A 23,302-nucleotide genomic window follows, 5' to 3' on the forward strand; every position below is an offset into this window, starting at 1 on the left:
GAATGGACAAAGAAATAGAAGCTATATCGACTTTCGCCTACAGGTAGCTTATAGAGGGGAAGTAGACAAAACACTCTATCGACTTTTTTCTATAAACCGTCCATATAATTCGAGTAGACAAAAACTAGTATCTTTATATCGGCTCTCGTCTATGACAGTCTATAGACTAAGAATGAACAAAAGTAAATAGAGATTGTTTTGACTTTCGTCTATAGGCAGTCTACAGAGGGGAGATGGACAAAAAGAAACAAACAACTTATCGACCTTTTTCTATATACCGTCTATAGCATGTGAGTATACATAAAAAGAAATAGAAACCTTATGGACATTCGTCTATAGAGAGTGTGTAGAGAAACGATGGACAAAAGTAAGTAGTGACGGTATTGACTTTCGTCTGTAGACAGTCTATAGCGGGGCATAGAGAAAAAGAAACAAACATGTTATCGTCTTCTCTCTATAGACCATCTCTAGAATGTGAGTATACACAAGAAGAGATAGAACCTTATGGACGGTCGTATATAGACAGTCTATACACAATTACTGGACAAAAGTAAATCGAGACTGTATTGACTGTCGTCTATAGACAGCCTATAGAGGGGACATAGACAGAAAGAAAGAAACATCTTATCGACTTCTTTCTATAGATCGTCTATAAAATGTTAGTAGACAAAAAGAAGTGGAAACCTTATGTACTTTTGTCTATAGACTGTATCAATAAGACCAAATCTATAGAAAGCCAAGGTCGTCATAAAAAGTCTATAGGCTTTCTATGACAGCCTAAACTCATTTTTACAAGGGATTACAGAAAGTGCAAAGTAAAACCTAAAGTGTACGGGTTGCTTTCGTCACAGCGAGGTAGAACGCGCAAATACTTTGTGCATGCAATGTAAGAGTTTAACATAACAAAATTGCTGGGGTTCACCAGTCAAGATTTCCAAATGATTCTGACGGCTAGATACAGCCGATGGAGGCATTACAGGCGGTCTGACTCGGCCCTGCAAACTTATAGGCGCCTTGGCTTTGGTTGTCTTACACTGCTAACACTGCTAGCGACTAGAATGCAGCCCGAGCTACATGCCACTCGGAGCACGCGATGCAAGTGTGACATGATGTGTTCGAATACGAGAACGCCAAATGTTTTTTATGGTGTAAGCCTTTAGTGGCTCATGAGCGTCCGTGCACAGTCCGTGGTGGACGCAGGAAAGCAGTGATCAATCCCAGCCCGTGACAGCTGTCACAGCTCTTCATGTGTGGCAATGGGTGAACAATGGGTGATCAATCAAAGTTGTGAGTTGGCCTGAGGGGAACAATGGGTGTCTCTGAAGAGCGCAATGAGTTCGGATGCCACCGGCGGCACATGCGAAAAAAAACTAAAAAAATAAACAAAAATTTAAACAGAAACAAAAAAACTAAAATTAAAAATTAAAACAAATAAAAAAGAAATAAAAAGAATAACCGAGTCAGTCGGATGTCTACGAAGAGCGCGCGCACTGAGCTTACATCCCATGTTCGCAGCCACCGCGGCGTCCGTTCGCAGGACAGTTCAGACAACAGCAACTGAGGCAGTCATAGATAGGGTTTCGCCTATCGCAGTTTAGCTCAGCAAAGTGCCCATAGATTTTGTATTTTTGCCTTGCCTGCTTGCTGCTTGCTCAAGCCCAGATAGTCAGCTGCCTCGGAGGCGAAACTGTCTACCTACTGTCTGTGCCTTTGTTCTTTCTTGTCGGGAGCGATGGGACGCCGCAGACTGTTTTGCAATTAGAGAATAACGAGATTTGATTTACTTATATTCAGCGGCAGTTGTGCGAAGGTAGAAACCGGACATGGCGCAGAACACTTTGCAGAGCCGAAGGTGTACAGCCCCACTCCTATGTCCAGAGCACTCCTAAGAGATCTGGAGTTCAATTTTGAACCTTCGGGCGCGCCACCAACCACTACATAACGAATCACAACACAACAGAAACCTGACTGGGTCATTGGTATCTGGAATGAAGAACAACATTTCTCTCTTTCCATGTTGTCCAGAACACAACCAGAAAAGTGCCGGAAAGACGACGGCCTGAAATTTATCCCGTCGGGTCACCTCATAAGTGGAATATTCGAAGGCGAGTTATTGTATTCACAAAGAAACGTTGAAACGATCGGGAACTCATCCTGCATACCGGCACAGCACCATTCTCTGAAATGCACAGAGGCAAAGGTGTAACAGGTGCTCGACCACGTGAAGTTTAGAACAGAATAAGTTAGGCAGAGCCGGAGTGGCGCATCGCGCCCCATGGCATATAGCCTGCGTCGGTTGACGTATCCCACACACTGACCTGGACTGAATGACACGAGGCCAGACCCCAGGCTCCCTTTACTAGAACTATTTGGGAAAAAACATTGCTCACAGTATAAGTGTATGTAGCACCGATGATATACCATTTCGAGCATCCCAAGTTACACTGTGAAATCGACAACGCTGGGCATGCTTCCAAGAGTGCTTGGCATCTCGCTGAACGTGTAAAGCAAGTCCAGATAAGGCGCTCTGCTGTTACTGAGGCACATCTGAGGCGTTGCTCTTTGTGTCTTCGTTATGTACGTGTGCAGTCAGTTTATCTCAATATAGGCGTGCGCATACAAAATAGATAACTAGAGAGAGAGAGAGACGAAAGGGAAGAAATGACAGGGAGGTTAGCCAGGGTCAATACCGGCTGGTTACCCTGTGCTGGCAAAAGGGGTAAGGGGAATAAAAGGAGAAGGAAGAGAGGAAAAAAACAAGAAAAATGCACACACTAACGCGATGTTACGCGCTGCAATAGTCAAAGGCGGTCGCACAATTCAGATGCCCTTAAGAGCTTCAGCAAAGCCCTTAAGGCCTTAAGTGCCGAAACCCGTCTGGACCAGTGCCCTAGAACTTTCTCTTCTGTGAAGGGGCGATTATCCAGTTTTTTGAGTGCGGTCACAAGCACTTTGCACATTGTAACGTGGACAGTCACAGAGGACGTGCGCGATCGTCTCTTCGCAGCTGCATGTGTCACAAGCAGGGCTGTCGGCCATTTCAATGCGGAAGAAATAGGAGTTCGTGAATGCCACGCTGCGCCATAGGTGGCACAGAAGTGTTGCTTCAGCTCGTGGCAACCCTGGTGGAAGGCGGAGTTGTACACTTGGATCCAATCTGTGAAGACGTGTGTTCGTGAATTCACTGGTGTTCCACAGAGTTAGAGTAAACTCGCGTGCGAGGGAGCGAAGACTTGTGGCTGCATCTGATCTTGACAGCGGTATGGGAACAATCTGGGCACCATCATGGGCCGACCGGGCAGCGTCATCCACACTGTCATTTCCCGAAATTCCGCAGTGACCCGGTATCCACTGGTAGATGATGTTGTGTCCCTTGTCGATTGCGTAATGGTGGAGTAGTCGGATGTCTGCGATTAATTACACATTTGGTCCGTGGTTGAAAGGGGACAGCAGACACTGGAGAGCTGCCTTTGAATCACGAAAGATGGACCATCAATCTGGTGATTTCGGACCAATAAACTCCAGAGCAGCACGGATGGCTGCGAGTTCTGCAGCCGTCGATGATGTAACGTGAGACGTCTTGATTTCATAGTGACAGATTGAGCGGGAAGTACCACTGCTCCAGGTGAACTTTTAGAGGAGACAGAACCGTCCGTGTAAACGTGGGTGCGTTCGTTGTGTTTTTCATGTAGGAATGAAAGAACGGTTTGTTTGAGAGCGAAAGATTACATCTCCGTTTGCTTTTTGATGTCGGGAATAACAAGAAGGGCCTGCAGTGGATGCACGCACCACAGCGGTAGAGATGGTCGAGCTGCAGGTGTGAAGCTTGACGGTAAGCTTCCATGGTTGGCGGCAATAATTCTTGCTAAACGCCAAATGAGGTCGAGCGGCAGGAAGGGAGGCGAGATGATGCGATGTAAGTCGGGCGAAGTGCTTGCTGTGCATCCCCAAGGAGTCGACATGAATATACGTATTGATGGGGTGGTCATGCGCGATGGCTATTGTTGCTGCCGTTGATGCACACCTGGGAAGGCCAAGACAAATTCGCAGAGCTTGAGCTTGTACAGACTGGAGGGCTCGGAGGTTGGTCTTATCGGTCCCACCTAGTACAGGTAAGCTGTAGCGTAGGAGACCCAGGAACAGTGCGGTATAGAGCTGGAGCATTGCACTCATAGACGCACCCCACGAATTTCCAGCAAGAAATCTGAGCACGTCTATTATCATCACTAGTTTCCTTTTTAGGTAAGAGACGTGAGGACTCCAGGAGAGGTCTCGATCTATTATCACTCCTAGAAAACGGTGCGTCTTCTCGCAGGCAATTGGCTGTCCATTAATTCTAACAACGTATTGTCTCATTGCTTTGCGTGTGAAAGCGACCATACAGCACTTCTGGGAGGACACCTCCAAACCTCGTGCTCCAAGATAGCTGGATGTTAGTGAGGCGCTTTTAGCAGTCTGGCGCGCACCTGTGGACGCGTCGCTCCTAATGACCAAATGCATATATCGTCCGCATATATCGACACATGGACGGATTGTGGAAGGGTGTGAATCAGCTCGATGAGCACGAGGTTAAATAGAGTGGGGCTCAAGTCTCCGCCTTGTGGTACTCCACTTGTACGTGTTGTGTACCACCATCCTCTGATTGCACCATCCTCTGTTTGCACAAAGAATGACCTGCCCGTCAAGCAGCTGGATATCCAGCGAAACAGAAGTCCACCTAAGCCGACATCGCCCAAGGCGTCCAGGATGGCTCGGTGTGTTACGTTGTCATAAGCGCCTTTAACGTCCAAGAACATCGCGGCTGACATTCCCCTTAGGCTTTTTTCGTGTTGAACTGACGAGACAAGATCTATGACGTTGTCTACTAAAGAGCGTCAGCGTCGGAAGCCTGCCATAGCGTCAGGGTATATATCGTAGTGTTCTAGATACCACTCTAGACGTGTCAGCACCATCCTGTCCATTACTTTTCCTAGACAACTGGCCAGAGCAGTGGGACGATAAGACGCCACATCTAGAGATGATTTACCTGGTTTGAGCAGAGGCACAAGGCGGCTGGACTTCCATGCAGCTGGACCCATTCCTTCCCGCCATGAATTGTTGTACACCTCTAGAAGAGCATGCCGGGCTGCTTCACCGAGGTTGCCAAGAGCTGCGTAAGTCACCCCGCCAGGCCCAGGCGATGAGGAACGTCTACACACTGCCAGCACCACTTGTAACTCCTCCATGGAAAACAGATTGTCCATACGAGAATCCCGCTAGGCTGGAACGGCAAGGGGTCATGTACGGGGAACGAGGATGGTAGACCAGCAACCCTTAAACAGAAATCCTATGCTACGTCGATCTCTCGGCGACCTTGACAGAGAGCCAGGCATTTGAAGGGGTGGCGTTGTTGTGGTGATGTTCGAAGACCGCGCACCGTTCTCCATATATGTGATAGGGGTTTATGTGGAACAAGGAAATCACAAAATATCTTCCATCTTAGGGACTGCAGGGAGTTGATCCGACGTTGGATCTTCTTCTGTATGCCTCTTGCCTCCCTTAGGTCGTAGATGGACTTGGTGCGCCTGTACTTTCGTTCCGCGCGACGGCGAATTGCTCGGAGCCGCTCCAGTTCTGCTTCGAATTACAAAAAAAATTAGGAATAGGCCTAAAAACTGTTGTGGCTTCTCGAGCAGCGTCGCTAATCAGCTCTTCAATTTTGCCAGGTGCACATTATGGGATCTTTTGGCAATTCCTCTCCATGAGCTACGTGTATTTAGGCAAGTCGATGCGTTGAAGCACTGTGGTAGAGTGGGAATTCCGTATGCCGTCGATTTTAACGTACGAAGGAACATGGTCACTACCATGTGTTTCGTTGGCCGGAAACCATTTCACACTGGTACTGAGGCATCTTGAAACAAAAGTTAAGTCCAGGCAGCTACTGCATGTCAATCCCCGCAGAAAAGTGGGACTGCCATCATTTAGGCAGCAGAGTTCATGGTACGCGAAGTTCATGGTACATGGTACGCGTTCATGGGACGTGAAGGACAGTACATGTCTTCCTCGACAATCCATCTTCAAGCTTCCCCATACCGGGTGATCTGCATTGAAATCGCCGGTAAGAATCCATGGTCCAGGTGTCGCTGTTAAAATTGTACCTAGGCTTGCGCTGTCAAACAGACTCGAGGGTCAAATGTAGGTACCTACCAGCGTGAGTGAAACGTTCTTGGATTTTATACTTAAACATCCGTACTGACTCTCGTCATCAGGTGCCACTGGGTGTAAAAAATAAGTGAAATCGCATCTGATGTAGACGATGACTTTGCTGCGGTTGGTACAGGTGGAAGACATGAAAGCTTCTTATCCTGATAGGCGGATGGCGCTCTCAATGTTTGGCTCACAAATGGCAATGATTGGAAATTTGTGCTTGAAAACAAACGGACGAAAGTCCGAAATGCGTGATTTAAGGCCTCTGGCATTCCATTGTAAGATGAACGCTTCCTTGACTTCTTTAAGGAAGGAGTGCTGAAGAGCAGCCATGGTGCTTCTCAAGACCGGACAGTGCCAGATTCAGAACATTCAGTATTTCAAGTGCACCTCGAGCCGCCAGAGTGTGTATGGCAGTCAGTAGTACTCGTAGCGTGTTCATAAGGGCCTGTAGCATAATGACGACTTGTTTGTCGTCGTCTGGGCTGCTGCCAGAAGGAGAAGCATAATTCGGCGAGCGTGCTACATTTTGCTGCTCAGCTGGTTGGTCTAGCATTGGCAACGGTGGCCACTCCTCGCCTGAGGCAATGTTATTGGAGACTTTCTGCTTAGGAACCTCGTTGCAAGTATTGGTAGTTGTCTGTGGAAGTTTGTGGACTGTCAGTGGATGCGGTGCATCCTTAGCAATAGCAGTATGCTTCCTAGATCTCAGGCGATGTGAACGCCGACGTCGCATTTTATCGGCAGCCTCCCTGTGTGACGAACCGTCTCTGACCATTTGCCTCAAGACATTAAGCTCATTTTTCCCACGTGGGCAATTATTTGAAGATGCATCGTGAGAGCCTTGACAATTGGCGCACTTTTGGTTTTCTGCACGACATGCATCGGAGCAGTGCGACCTAGAGCGTCGTGAGCCCACTGCGCCATTTGTGCAAACCGCACTAACGTGCCCTATCTTTTGGCACTTCCGGCACTGAAGCGGCCTTGAAACAAAAGGCCGTACTGCGTGTCGGAAGTGCCCGACCTCGACATGTAACGGTAGGCTGTCTCCTTTAAATGTTAGCTTGACACAGCGCGAATTTCCCAGGCGACGGGCTTGCAATATGGCAATTCGCTCTGTTGCTGGCTTAATGAGTATATGCAGGTCAGCATCGCTTATGGAATTGTCGACGTCATACACCACACCGGCCATAGAGTCACGATCGTCTTGTGTGTAGTAGCGTATGTTGACGCTATCCAGCACCTTAACGTTACTCAGAACGTTTAGTGCGCCGCGGTTTGTGACATCTATAGGGAGGATATTCTTTCGGGCCTTGATACATCTTTGATCTGACCCGGAACAAGCGCCTCGAGTGATACATATGTAGCTTGGCGGTTGAGCCGGTTTAGATTGTCGCTAGCAGCCACAGGCACGAATAAAATTGTGTGGTCCGATGACTTTCGCCTCGGGACCACAGGTGTCTGACTTGTGGAAGGAGATGTCCAGACAAGTCTTCTCTTTGCTTCGCGCTTTGCTACGGGCAGGAAGTCACTGTCATCCGAGGTTTCATCACTGGTCGTTGAATAGATCACAGTGTCGTTGCAGTCGGTGTCACTCAGGCGACCAGACTGCTTTCTCGGAGGGGCCGCTGTTGACGGGGAAGAACCCGGCACCCCTCCAGGCGACGCCACGTCCATCGCTGTAGTTAAGGGAGCTGCGTCTCCCACAATGTAGCTTGAAATTAGCAGAGACAGAAAAGCAGCGTTCCACACAACACACTTCGTCGTCGTCGTCCGAATGGATAGCTATGTTTTTCATGTGCCTACACCGACGCAGAAATACATTCATAAATGCTTTCTCATTCACAGCTAGAAAAGAAACGCTGGCCGAAGTTCAAACAAAAACTGTATTAAAAGCGGTTTATGAGCAAACATGGCGATTGTTTGTTTGCGAAAAAGAATAAAATGTATATCACTCGCCAGACGGTGTTCCGTCAACCTTTGGACTATATTTATAAAAGTTCAGTTAAATTCTATGCATATTATGTTTACCAAAATGCCATGCCGTCCGCTTATCAGTGATACCTGCATGATTCCTTGAAATCTACACGCAAGAGGCAGCGTGCTGGACTTTTGTACTTAAGTACATCACCATGTAGTTTAGAACGCCAAAGCGCTCCTTTAGGTAGAGACCTGCCGCAGACCCCCCTATAAAGCTGAAGGTGAAATATGGTAAAATTACTAATATTTTGCCCTCTAAAACGGGCATAAGGCAATAAACATTTGAAATAACAATTATAGATTCCTTTTAATTACATTTCGTTGTATATTGGTCGTATAGACAACAAAACTTCCAACAAACGCCGCTTCGCTAGAGAGATTATAGTTGTACATCAGAAAATTTGTGCCGGCAGCTACGCCAGTTACTTTAGTAGAAAAGTAAAATAATATCTTCTTCAATGCTGTGCTCGAAGGAGAACCTTTCATTACCATTAAATTTTCCCTCATGCGACAGCATCAGCGATCTCATAGCGGTCAAATATTGTCTCCTCGAACATCAACATGGCGTGAAACAAAGCAAGTATCAAAGAAACGTGAATACTGGCCATGGGCATTTCCAAGGGGATGCAAATATTGAAATATTTATCGCAGAATATAAATTCTCAAGAGAGTTTGAACGCAAGCTTGTTGGTATGAATCCAGCGCAGAAAACAGCGCTCAAAACATGGACGAAAAAGGAAGAAAACAGAACGAGCACTATCTGCGTAAAACAGCGATCATCCTGTCTTCTTTCTTTCTCACCCGTTTTGGTGCTCTTTTCTTCAAGAAAAAGTTCTCGATGACCTCCCATTTGCAAGAATCTCTTCTAGTCAAATCGACATACGATGATATTTAGCGAAACCAAAGTGAGATGCCAGTGATCTACTCGCGTTGACTACACAATGTCCAAGACTACTAACTACAACGTTGTCTTGCTCACCTCACATGTTCAAGAAGATCGTAAATGTTACAGAATGCCAATCTTGTATTTCAACTGACTGGGTCAGCGAGCCTGATCTATTCTTCGTAAGGACGTTTCACACCATAATGGTCTTTAAAATAGACATTGGGCTTAGCCGCTGCCAAACTTCACTAAGGTGACTTTTGTAGGCTGCCTCCTAACACACGGTTTTAAAAGCGACGAGACTACTGCACGAAACAAAGTTTAGAATGGCAGAAAAAAATCCTTCATCTATGAGGAGCCCTTGATGTAAGCCGTGATCTACAGTACACGCTTCCACTGCATTGGCTACGCCACAGAATTAAACATTCGATGTCGTATTGTCTGAAATGCACGACCGGCATTCGTCAGAGCTCATCATTGCGAACGTATGTTTAATTATGGTGTTTTACGTTCCGAAACCGCAATCTGATTATCAGGCACGCCGTAGTGGGGGCTCCGGAATAATTTCACCCACCTGAGGTGCTTTAACGTGCACCTTAATCTACGTACACGGGTGTTTTCGCATTTCACCCCCATGGAAATACGGCCGCCATGCCCGGGATTCCATCTCGCGACCTCATGCTTAGCAGTCCAACGCCATAGCCTCTAAGAAACCACGAAGGATTTATTATAAACTTATTAGCAAGTTGTTAAATTATGGTAGAAACGGCGTGCACACAATTCATATCTTTACTATCAAGAGGGTGGCCTCAACTACAGCCTCATTTTCCAGGCGCTTGTCTGCTGTGGCATGCCACTGCATCGTAGATGTAGGCAGATCGCACATGTCCACAGTACATTCTTTGTTATCATCGTTATGGACAGTCTTCGCCTTCGTCTATTCACCTCTCCACTTTCCCATTCATGATTTCTCAAACGAACAGCACAGTTCCGGAATGACTTCTGCTGCTTTCGTCCATTCTACTTTTTTTCTAGGCACCTAAGCCATCGTTGGGACTAATTGCGTGAGCCAGGTTGTGCGAGAAATTGCCGTAGTCCCTGTATGTAACTCCAACATATATAATACTGTTGCGGAAACCAATTTACGCTCACCATAGTTTTATATGACTTCAGGCACTGCGACGTTATGCCATTGCGTTTTCAGCTAGAACCCTGTTTCAGTAGGAACCCTGTCCAACTTCGTGAGCGAATAACGTTAGAAAAAAATCGGGGCAATATTTTCTTTTTCAGGGTCAGCCTGTTCAAAGCTGTGACTACTACTGCATGAATGGTACAACTTATTACCGTGCTCATTATGAGGTTGGAACTGAATGCGAGGTAAGCATGCACGCAGGCGAACGTCTTCACCAAATGGTCACTACAATACAAAGAATACTAATGCGCATTATTTATTGAAAAGTTTCTTCATTACAAAGACGGTTTGAGACGGCTAAAGTCTACAGTACTTAAGCAAAGCCACGCCAAGCCTTAAAAAATCCGCGTCTGCTTTAGAAGGATGCAAGCAATTTAGTGTCTTCAAATTCTCCTGACAGTGAAAAATAAAGCACCGCCAAAAGCTTGAGGTAACAAGTTGGCGCTTCATTTGGTTAACCTGTGTGCAGAAAAGACACGCAACACTCAAATAACAATAGCAGCGCGCAAGATGGTCCGTCATAAAAATCTCATCTAGCGGTCAAACTTATTGGCTATTTGTTGATGACTCATTGTACCTTCCATCTTATTCGCTGGCGCCGGCGTAGGTTACCGTATGCCTATTTGATTATACAAAGATCATTTCGATATAGAACGAGTGGCAATATTCGAGAAAGTTTTGGTAGAGGAAGGCAAAGCTTAATTGTGCCCGGCATTACCTAATAGCTAAACAACAAAAGACCCAGCAATAGTTCTCGGTCCTCTTCTTAATCTACATAAAAGAAATGCCTTCTTCCATGCCATCTAACATCCGCTTGTTCGCAAACTAGTGCGTTTTTATTGTGCTGCACACGAGAGCTTGGATCTGTCAGTATTGCAGTCTGCCTTCAACCGTATCCAAACCTGGCGTGAAAAATGGGTAATTTCCTTCAACGGAAGAAAAATCCGGACATGTTTCTTTTCGTTGCGGGCAACACTACCGGTCGCACAAGTACACCTAACTGATGACTGTGACGTCCCTACTCTGGATGTTTTTACATACCTCGGCATTAATCTCAAGCATGATTTGTCTCGGTCACCTCATGTAGCACACCTAAAGAATAAAAATAATTGACAGCTTGGCTGCTCGTACCGTAACATTGGCCCCATAACGCCGCCCCTCCCACAGTTAACTCTTATTGAACTATAATTCGCCCGAGAGTACAACTGCGCTATCTGAGGCCCATATGAATCAAACCATGTTAAAATGATCGAGTCGATTCAAATCCATGCAGTTAGGTTTTCTTTACTTAGATTCTTCTTCTTCTAGCAGTGACTTTGCCCTTATATTCAAGAGCTAACTTCAAGCTATTAGCTTAACGGCGTAAGGTTCCTCGCCTCTCTTTATACCGGAAGTTCTATCACACGTATCGCACCATTTCCAGCACCAGCCTGGCAACTGCCTTTTTCAAAGCATTAGTGACCAAAAAACCTCGCGTCGGCTACCACCTCCGCCAATTTTAATTGTTTCTTTTAAAACAGCAAGGTATTGGAACTGTCTGTCTACCGACGGTGTGCACACTACTGACCGCAGCAAATTGAAGGAAACTATCACCCGTCTGAAACAGCAAATTTTGTTCCGCTATTCGCTTGTGGTATGTCCCTTAACGGGGCACATGTGGTATGAGACAGAAAGAGAGCGGCTTGGATCAGAGAGCAAACGGCTGCAGCCGATATTCTAATTGACATTAACAGAAAAAATGGAGCGGCGCAGGTCATGCAATACGTCGGTTAGATCACCGTTTGACCGTTACGGTTGCAGATTGGGTACCGAGAGAACGCAAATGCAGTCGAAGAAGGAAGCAGACAAGGTGGAGCGATGAAATTAGGAAATTCGCGGGCGTTTCTTGAAATCGGTTCGCGCAGGACAGGGATAATTTGAGCGTCCTGCAGTAGACATGAAACAGGCTGCTCCTGATGATGATGAAGAAATGGGGAAGTAGCTGAAGAATATGTGCACATATTTATTAAAGTTGCGATAACAAACATGTACAGTGGCACACCAGCACCTGAAGCATGGAAAGCAGCGACATGAGAGGTCAGAGGACATGAGGACCGCGGGACAGGTAGTCGACGCCCGACACCAGGAGACAAGGCCCTGCTCCTTCTTCCGAGTGATAGCAACAAGCTACTCATGCACTTGAAGGAACCATTTCTCATAACTGAAAAGACGAATGATGTTGATTATGAACTTCTCATATAAAATCACGAGATGTTTCGTGTAAAAACGTTAAAAGGTACGAAAAAAGACAGTCAGGAGAATATTCTATCGCCTGAGTCATCGTGACCGACGAAACTGATTCAGTAAGAAGGTCCCGCGTAGAATATCAGAACGAGTAAGGGAGTAGAAAACGTGGTAATTAACCCATCGCCTTTGGAAAAAAAAGCAAGATGCAGTACTGAAAGTTATGTTGCGCAAGTACAGCGATTTCTTTTGTGACCTTCCGGAAAGTACAGTATTAGTGCATTGCGTGCTACAATGCACGACTGAGGAACCAGTACATGTGAAGCTGTACCCTCTACCACTGCCGGTGCAAGAATCCATAGAAAATTAAATGGGCGAAATCATGCTTGAAGGACTAATACTAGTGACAAAATGTGCATATAACCTACCTTTAGTCGTGGTTGTCAAGAAGGCGTATGAGTAAGAAAGAGTGTGTGGATTTTGCATAGAAGCAATGGAACTTGAAATCGAACATTACGATATACGGGCCCTGCATTGCCTGCGAAGTAAAATCGAGGTGTGTGGTGCTGACGGTGCGTGCTGTACCGTGAAATTGAGGAGCAAAGTGTGGCACTCCCGAACTTGAGAAAGAAGGGCAGCCAAATAAAGGATGTCCACAAATATCTTCCCATCCTGACTGTATAGTTTTATCAGCCGAACGAAGGAAGCACTGAACCAGCCTAGGTTTAACCCTTCTGATTGCTGAACGGCGATCCGCGAGCTATTCACGCTGGCGACAGCACTGCGAATTCGATGTCACCATGAAAATATCTCCTTGTATTGAAGGTGGACGCTGAACCAAAACGAGATTTGGCATTCTGTTCGCGAAAATTGCAGGCAAGGACTTTTATTTAAAGCTCGACATGACTAAAAACTACTGGTAGATCTCCATGGAAACATCATCCATGGAGAAGACAGCAATTTTTGTTGGAGAAGGTTTTTGCAGTTTACGGACATGCCTTTTGGGTTAACAGCTGCAGCTGTATTCACAAAACTGAAGTGACGAGCCTTGCATAGCTTGAAGAATGCAGAGCACAACATCGACAACATTCTGGTTACGACTGACAATGGGAAGAGCACTCCCACACATTATATGAGCTTTTTCAAACGTTAGCAGTGTGTTTGATGGGTCTGGTTAGTTCATCTTTAGAATAAAACAGGAACAGCGCAACACGGAACGAGCGAATAAATAGCACAGGACAGAGAGCTGGTCCTGTGCTGCTGTGATCAAAGGTGCAAAATTAAGCGTTAAGTCAACAAAATCTGAATCCGGCTTCGAACCGGTTTCTTTTCTAGGACCTAAGTTATACATGTGCAGAATCGCTGCTAAAGAAGACGTTTTAGAAAATATCGAAGTGGCGTGTCAGCCAAAAACCAAGAAGGTTCAGTCGTTTTTAGTGCTGTCGGGCTTCTACAAAGGCTTTATACCTGACTATGCTGATATAGTTGAGTCATTATGAAACTTAAGAAGAAAGGCGCGAACAATGTGTTGAAAGGGTGAAACAATGCGGTAAAATGCCGGTAAAACCTTCGTAATGCTGTCAATTTCCAATATGGAGGATGACATCGTGTGGCGCATTGATGCGCCTGACAGTGGATTGGGATCGGTACTTTTGCAAGAAGGTGGTTTTACAACCGGTACTCTATGCCATGAAGGAGCTGAATGGGGAGGAATTAAATTATTCCACAGTGGAAAAAGATTGTCTGGTATTGGTAGGGGCTGTCAAGCGTCTTCATATCTATTTGTTTGGAAAATGCTTCGCAGTACAAACTGACCACAGCTATTGTAACTCCCGACTAATGCTAAATTAACAAATGAAAGGATAACGAGGTGGAGCCTTGTTTCCAATTGTACTGTTTTAACGTGGAATATATTAGAGGGAGAGAAAACGTGGGTGGAGGCTATAGTAGGGGGACTTAGGTTCTGACCTTAGTTTATTTCCAAAATAAGAAGCAGTGGAAAATGCGCTTTCCTGTGGAGCGAGCTGTGTAAATGTGTGCCTAGGAAATTACTCGTTAGGTAGCATGATATGATGTATGGACAGTAAATGCTTAGACAAGATATTGTGATCATTATTTTTCAATTCGGTGAGGACAAGCCCGAGATGTGTGGTTACCAGTTTTTTATGCAAGGGAACTATTCAATATCAGGCTCTATGTCAGGATTGACAGGGCTAAAGACGCGTGGCTAAAAAGGCGTGAAACGTACTTCATGCGAGGAAGACGACAACGTTGGCCGGTGAGACGAAGTGAGGAGTATTTATTAAACTGCGTGAAAAAGAACGGCACTGAGACACGAGATGCGGAAGCGCGAGGGAAGAGGAAGTGAAAAGGGTGAAGGCTGGCTGAGCAGGGCATTGCTCACATGGACTCGGAACAGGGCAGACGTATCTCCAGCAGTGCTCTGGAGGCAGGAAGGAGCAGCTGCGGAGATGCGGACCATAGAAGGGACGACCTGGAGATGGGCTGCAGGTAATCCTGTTGCTGAGCACCGGCTACGTCGCCGTGGCATAGCTCTGCTAGCCCCGTCCAGCCCCATGCTTCCTTTAGGCATGGCCTTTAGTTACGGTGTTGCGGATACGACAGTCGGTAGCCCGGGTGATCCGCTTAATCACGGATATTGACGTTGAAAAGAGCCCCAGTGACTACAGCCCGAACCGCTTGAACGTTCAGCAAGCAGGTTCAATAGATGGAAGCAGTGCCAGTGACTTCGTTGGTGGTGCTTTGCGTCACTGGGAGTCTCCACATGTCTTCAGATATTGAGAAACGTCGGCTGGCAGGCACAGCAAATAATACCTATCTTGTACGCTCCCAAGGTCACGGAAAAATCAGAGGCGTCAAACAGTCGGATCGTCATTTAGACCACGCAGGGCGTCTCGCCGCAGTTCGAAAAATACAACGAGAAGGGAGTTGTGTCGGAAAGCGAGAACTCTTCCTAGACGAGGATGTCGCTTTTAACAAAAACGCAGACAAACCATGTTGGAATAGCCTAGGGATCGGATCAATCTTGCCTTTCATGTACTCGAAAAAACATCATTCAGGGTTTGTTCGTTGCTGCTCGGCAAAGTCACTTGCATTTATTGTTACCCAGTAAGGTGTCACCCTGTTTGTCTTAGGGCAGGGGATAATTTGGGGTGCGAGAGAAGGAGTCCGCATCAAGGCTCTTTGGTCCTGACTTCTAGGTAATGGTGATGTCTAATTCCTTCGGTATTAAACTCTAACATGCGAAGGGGCCTGAATTGTACTTTAACTTCGCCAGGAACACAAACCGTGGTAGTCAAATACGACTTTGAATGTATAGGTAAGGCAGAAAATTCTCGGCAGCCCAAATTATTGCATGATATTCCTTTACTGTGGCAGAAAAATTGGCTTCCGCTGTCGGTATCAACAAGATAGCTCAGGCTATAATACTTTCTAGTTCGTCTTCCCTTTGGACTACCACAAAGAAAAGGCCATCCAGCGTAATAATGGCGGTGTATTCTCGGCTCCTCTCCGTGATATCCTGAGGTCGCTGCTTAGATGACAGGTGAGGCGCCCGGCGTACAATTTCTCAGGCTGCATCGTGAGCGGCTTCATTACTGGCAAGTCCCGAATGTCTCGGGGCCCAGATTAACTAAACCTGGCGGCGACGGTAGAGGGTGTGCGTGAGAATATGCGGTTTGCCTGCGGTGAGATGAGCCCTCTGGTAAAGTTGCCAAAAGCGGTCTTGGAGTCGCTAATGATGCAAGAGGCTGTAGGCGTTGCGTAAGCAATAGCTATATCGAAGCTGCTTCGCCCTAATTCGGGTTGTGTGCTATGTATGGAGCTGGTGGTCCTAGGGAATTGCACAAAGCCGACGACTCTGCTTCGAAGTATTTTGGTGGTTTTTCGGCTGTTATCATCAGCGACAGACACAGCTCGGCTGTAGGAGTCGGTTACCTGCCCCATTGCGTACTTGTATGTTTTGTGTGATTGCTCTTCAGTCTATTCACTAAACTTCGACATGCCCACCTGCAGCTGTCTGCCACAGTGCAAGCAGTCTCTACATACACATATTCTGCCGTAAAGTATAGGCAGTGCGCAAAGTTTAGTACGGTGCTCAGTGCATCGACACCTGAACCAGGCCGCTTAATGGTCGTGCCGACACTCCGTCCGTATTTCAGTTTCATTACGTGAATTACGCATTAGCCCCATTGGCATGTCCTTGATGCGATGTTCTAAAAATTCGATGCACCACTTGTCGCGCTCGTGGAAACGCCGCCATGGCCTCTTCCTGCCACCCATTTCGTTTATAGCAGTAAGCGGTCATACCATCGGGCGGCAAACGTGGGAGCATGATAAGCTGTGCCACCTACCTCATTGCGGAGAACGCAGCTTGCGTTTTCAGAAACGTCTTATGGAGTGAACACGCTCTGTGTACATAAAAACACCAGATGAAGTTCAATGAAACAGGTAGCACAGCACGCTCGGCCCAGAAAATGTCTACGTACATCCTGCGCTTTTCTACATGGCTAGCCTTCCCGATTGTGGTGGGAACCGAATGTGCATACAGTGTTGTTGACGTTGTGCCAATGAAATGTAGTTTAATACCAATAGCAGTATACAGAAGCCCGACTAGCATCCTTAATGGAGCTGCGTCGCAATCAGAGTGTTGCGGAACAGTTGTGACAAGGAAAGGTAGAAGATGTAATGATTTTAGTTTTACGCTATTTACGTAAGTCATTTATGACGCGGACCATAAGATTTTGGTTTATATGTATATCTTCTAAATTCCTGCCTTTCCTTTTAAAACGTTTCTTTATTTGGCACTGCTACAACAATTGCATAATTATCAGCTCCCTGGCGCTGATGTCAATTTTTTTTCTGGACAGTACGACGGTCAAGTAGGCACGTGCCTGCCAACGGATGATGCAGCTAGTTGTCACAGCCCTGACGACCCTGCAGTCCTATTATGGAATAAGAAAGGATCCCCAACTACTAAGCGTCCAGCAGAGAAGCCCACTAAGAAACAAAAAAGGAAGAAACAGCGTAAGCGAAATAACGGCACAAAGTCTTCGAAGAAACCTAAATTGAAAAAGAATAAGGATGAAAGTACTACTTTGCCTGTCTGTTAGGCAATGCCAATGTACATGGACATCAAATAAACATTTAATAGTACTCACTGCATTGGTACGATTTAACAACCATAGAGTGCACACAACTTTGCAAATCTTTAAAGTTATAAGCATGTTATCGGCTTTTCATAAGCTTTCTACAAACTGTTCAGGTGAGTACTCTGATGGCAAGTCTGAGGTGGCGCGTAACTATACGTAGACCGTTCGGTGACGTGAGTTTTATGTAGCATAATTTCATTATAAAACGTTAGTGCAGGTGAAGGGGTTTATTAACAAATGAGGACGCAGCGCTACAACAGAGCTAGAACATGTAGCTGGCCGACGCGAACTGGTAATGTCGGTTGTCCCCTGTCAGGCAACAAGTCAGCAGGGACACTGTGGTACGCTCTGCGATATGTGCGTATGTCAAATTCTATGGCTGCGTGTCCCACATTCATTAAGTGGGTGTAATCTATCTCAACAGATAGGATACTGCGGATTAGTACATCCGATATACGTGCTCCCTGTATTAAAATGAGATAATTCCAAAGGGACACAGACAACCGTGCGCAGCTGTAAAGTAAACAGCTGCCACGAAGCTGCGATAAAATGACGCTCTAAATTCCATAATTTACCCAGCGCTTATCTGCACCCTTAGCCAAGTCCTGGCTAGAATCCACGCATGCAGGCAGGAAATCAGATCAAATTACGGCTTCTGATAGACCGTTCGCTAGGCGGCTCCACAGGCGGCCCCCCGGAGACAGCGGCCCATTTTCAAGCGGTTCAAGATTCAGGCAGCTCAATTCCAAGCGGCCTTCAGAATACATGTGAGCAAAGTTACGCAGGATTTTATTTCAAATTTTTCCTGGCTATTCGCGGCCTACTATGAGGCGTGACCGCTTTGAAGGCGGCCTATGTGTATGCGGCCCGAACGCCACTGCGGAGAAGAAAAAAACGGAATTAACACTTTATCCGCATTTATCTTGGCATGTTTCGCAATCAGGAGTCACGTCACCTAATTAGAACACAATTATCAAGGCATTCATATAGTTAAGAAGAATTCACAATGATCTATGCATCACGTGGATTCGAATGCGAGTACACTCGCATTTTTACAATTCAAAGCACACATCGTAACGATTACACCACAGCGCCACCACTCCCAGTATTGTTCTGTTAGGGGTTATATATCTACGAATTTTATTTGAGGAATCGGCGACAGTGGCGCGGCGTTTCTCTGCAGTGCGCTGTGCGGTTGATTATTGGAATATGTTTGCGTTTGCATCATTTCTATTCCTTGCTACGACTGACGAAGGAAGACAACGTAGACGACAACATGAGAACTATTCTTCACGGCGTGTCGTCACGGCAGGAAAATAACAAATGTGCCGTTCTGCTCACGATCGAGTGCTTCTCCAGTCCTTGCATTATATTTTCTCCGAAAATACGCGCATACAAAGTATCGCGCCAACCATCCACGTATGTGAATTTAATTCGCGCGTATACTGGGGAGCATTTCTGTTTATTTTTTCCGCCAGTTCTATTCGTATATGGTCAACTGCGACGCCAGTACTAGGCATATCGACGTGCCTCACACTGATGTGTGGGCATTCTTTTCAAGTGCATTAGTTTAGAGTTTGGTTCACTCCACTGTAAGCTGTTGTCCTGCATTAGCAGCGGATCGTTAGCGTTTTGGAGCGCAATCATTCCAGCATTTAAAGACTGTGTATGCCGATAGCCGCGTCACATTTATCGGCACGCACGTTTAAATTACTGATGTGTCCACTTGTTACGCGTGTATTGCTCGTATCCTGTGGCAGTGCTCGTTCTAAAAGCTTCGCAGACCATCTGCGCTCATGCGTGTGTTCAATATATACGCACAGGATGGACTTGCCGGCTAGTTGGTTGAGAATTTTACAAAACGAAACAGCGCAACACAAGTACGACCGAAAAACATGGACCACACCACGTAGCGCTGGTGTGGTAGATGCTTTTTCGCCGTCCTTGTGTTTGCGCTGTTTCTTCTTCCACGATACATGCACACCACAGGTGCACGAAAGTTTCGGAGCATGGAGGGTTCACTTTGTTTTCCCCGTTTCCTCTCTGTGTCAGTGGAACAGTGCATTGCCTTGAGTTGTGCACGCTTAGATTGTGCACGCGCTTTAGATCCTATAGATGAGATGAATATCTACAATTATTATTAGGGTTATAATTATATTCGAGCGGTGATTGCCGTGTTATAGTTTGTTAACGAAGCTTCCCTCAAGTCTAAATATTGTAAGGCAGTTTGTCGTGTGCGTACCATGGACACGCATGCTTATATCGCCTTTCCGTTTCTCTACCACGGTTGCGCTTTAAAACCACGACGCTGCAAGTTTGCTTTCCTTTCCTTCCCTCTTCTCCGCCCTTAAACTGGCTCTCTTAACTACTACACGCAGAGACAAAAAAAAAACAGCGCGCGCTTTAGATCCTATAGATGAGATGAATATTTACAATTATTATTAGGGTTATAATTATATTCGAGTGCTGATTGCCGTGTTATAGTTTGTTAACGAAGCTTCCCCTCAAGTCTAAATATTGTAAGGCAGTTTGTCGTGTGCGTATCATGGACACGCATGCCTATATCGCCTTCCGTTTCCCTACCACGGTTGCGCTTTAAAACCACGGCGCTGCAATATTGCTTTCCTCTCCTTCCTTCTTCTCCGCCCTTAAACTGGCTCTCTTAACTACTACACGCAGAGACAAAGCAAGAGCGCACGCATGCAATCCCATAGATGAGATGAATACATATATACAAAAGCATCAGTCATAGCTCTCGAAGTATAGCCTTCTGAGCCGTTTCCTTTTTTTTGTTTTCTTTGAAAGAAGTCCTATTAGGGTTATTATAATTACACGAAGGTATTTCGCCCTCGCCAGCAGCAGTACTTGAGATAGCTATTCCGGCGGCTAGCTTCCCCCGCTATGCGTGCCGCCTTCGCACCTGTTTAAGCTTTTCCTAGACGCTAGAGCTACACTATGCCTGCGCAACCTTGAGCGATCGGAAAGCGCGTTTTCCACGCTTGGCCGGCGGAGAGGGGAGGCTTCGTTCCGGCCGCGAAGCTCTCCACATCTCAGTAAGGTGCCTGGTGGTGGTCTCGTGCTGACGATGCCCTCTCGGTGAGCGCATATTTCCCCCCTCATCTTTTAAGAGATTCAATACATACAAGCATTTGTCTCGCAAACCAGATTTATTTCAAGGGAATTTTCCACGTCTCAATAATTTCTCTCGTCGTATTCAAATGCTGATTGCCGTGTTATAGTTTGTTAACGAAACTACCCCTAAAGTCTAAATATTGTAAGGCAGTTTGTCGTGTGCGTATCATGGCCACGCATACTTATATCGCCTTTCCGTTTCTCTACCACGGTTGCGCTTTAATACCACGGCGCTGCAAGTTTGCTTCAGAGACTTTCCTTTCCTTCCCTCTTCTCCGCCCTTAAACTGGCTCTCTTAACTATCACACGCGGAAACAAAGAAACAGCGCGCGCTTTAGATCCTATAGATGAGATGAATATTTGCAATTATTATTAGGGTTATAATTATATTCGAGCGCTGATTGCCGTGTTATAGTTTGTTAACGAAGCTTCCCCTCAAGTCTAAATATTGTAAGGCAGTTTGTCGTGTGCGTACCATAGACACGCATGCTTATATCGCCTTTCCGTTTCTCTACCACGGTTGCGCTTTAAAACCACGACGCTGCAAGTTTGCTTTCCTTTCCTTCCCTCTTCTCCGCCCTTAAACTGGCTCTCTTAACTACTACACGCAGAGACAAAAAAAAAAACAGCGCGCGCTTTAGATCCTATAGATGAGATGAATATTTACAATTATTATTAGGGTTATAATTATATTCGAGTGCTGATTGCCGTGTTATAGTTTGTTAACGAAGCTTCCCCTCAAGTCTAAATATTGTAAGGCAGTTTGTCGTGTGCGTATCATGGACACGCATGCCTATATCGCCTTCCGTTTCCCTACCACGGTTGCGCTTTAAAACCACGGCGCTGCAATATTGCTTTCCTCTCCTTCCTTCTTCTCCGCCCTTAAACTGGCTCTCTTAACTACTACACGCAGAGACAAAGCAAGAGCGCGCGCATGCAATCCCATAGATGAGATGAATACATATATACAAAAGCATCAGTCATAGCTCTCGAAGTATAGCCTTCTGAGCCGTTTCCTTTTTTTTGTTTTCTTTGAAAGAAGTCCTATTAGGGTTATTATAATTACACGAAGGTATTTCGCCCTCGCCAGCAGCAGTACTTGAGATAGCTATTCCGGCGGCTAGCTTCCCCCGCTATGCGTGCCGCCTTCGCACCTGTTTAAGCTTTTCCTAGACGCTAGAGCTACACTATGCCTGCGCAACCTTGAGCGATCGGAAAGCGCGTTTTCCACGCTTGGCCGGCGGAGAGGGGAGGCTTCGTTCCGGCCGCGAAGCTCTCCACATCTCAGTAAGGTGCCTGGTGGTGGTCTCGTGCTGACGATGCCCTCTCGGTGAGCGCATATTTCCCCCCTCATCTTTTAAGAGATTCAATACATACAAGCATTTGTCTCGCAAACCAGATTTATTTCAAGGGAATTTTCCACGTCTCAATAATTTCTCTCGTCGTATTCAAATGCTGATTGCCGTGTTATAGTTTGTTAACGAAACTACCCCTCAAGTCTAAATATTGTAAGGCAGTTTGTCGTGTGCGTATCATGGCCACGCATACTTATATCGCCTTTCCGTTTCTCTACCACGGTTGCGCTTTAATACCACGGCGCTGCAAGTTTGCTTCAGAGACTTTCCTTTCCTTCCCTCTTCTCCGCCCTTAAACTGGCTCTCTTAACTATCACACGCGGAAACAAAGAAACAGCGCGCGCTTTAGATCCTATAGATGAGATGAATATTTGCAATTATTATTAGGGTTATAATTATATTCGAGCGCTGATTGCCGTGTTATAGTTTGTTAACGAAGCTTCCCCTCAAGTCTAAATATTGTAAGGCAGTTTGTCGTGTGCGTACCATGGACACGCATGCTTATATCGCCTTTCCGTTTCTCTACCACGGTTGCGCTTTAAAACCACGGCGCTGCAAGTTTGCTTCCGAGACTTTCCTTTACTTCCCTCTTCTCCGCCCTTAAACTGGCTCTCTTAACTACTACACGCAGAGACAAAAAAAAAACAGCGCGCGCTTTAGATCCTATAGATGAGATGAATATTTACAATAATTATTAGAGTTATAATTATATTCGAGTGCTGATTGCCGTGTTATAGTTTGTTAACGAAGCTTCCCCTCAAGTCTAAATATTGTAAGGCAGTTTGTCGTGTGCGTATCATGGACACGCATGCCTATATCGCCTTCCGTTTCCCTACCACGGTTGCGCTTTAAAACCACGGCGCTGATATTGCTTTCCTCTCCTTCCTTCTTCTCCGCCCTTAAACTGGCTCTCTTAACTACTACACGCAGAGACAAAGCAAGAGCGCGCGCATGCGATCCCATAGATGAGGTGAATACATATATAGAAAAGCATCAGTCATAGCTCTCGAAGTATAGCCCTCTGAGCCGTTTCCTTTTTTTTTTTGTTTTCTTTGAAAGAAGTCCTATTAGGGTTATTATAATTACACGAAGGTATTTCGCCCTCGCCAGCAGCAGTACTTGAGATAGCTATTCCGGCGGCTAGCTTCCCAAGCTATGCGTGCCGCCTTCGCACCTGTTT

The 23,302-nt window shown here is 46.0% G+C and overlaps 1 protein-coding gene across 1 annotated transcript in view; it reads left to right on the forward strand.

Moving 5' to 3' along the window:
* The window catches only part of LOC142571085 (uncharacterized), a 39,886-nt gene extending 22,247 nt beyond the window's left edge, over positions 1 to 17,639 (forward strand). The window contains exons 3-4 of the mRNA XM_075679377.1: positions 10,340 to 10,426; positions 17,354 to 17,639. Of these exons, the coding sequence (XP_075535492.1) occupies positions 10,340 to 10,426; positions 17,354 to 17,596 (330 nt within the window). The 3' untranslated portion in view covers positions 17,597 to 17,639. The remainder of the gene's footprint in view (positions 1 to 10,339; positions 10,427 to 17,353) is intronic.
* Positions 17,640 to 23,302: the final 5,663 nt, after the last annotated feature.

The sequence above is a fragment of the Dermacentor variabilis genome, chromosome 2 (genome assembly GCF_050947875.1).
Source record: "Dermacentor variabilis isolate Ectoservices chromosome 2, ASM5094787v1, whole genome shotgun sequence".
NCBI lineage: Eukaryota > Metazoa > Arthropoda > Arachnida > Ixodida > Ixodidae > Dermacentor > Dermacentor variabilis.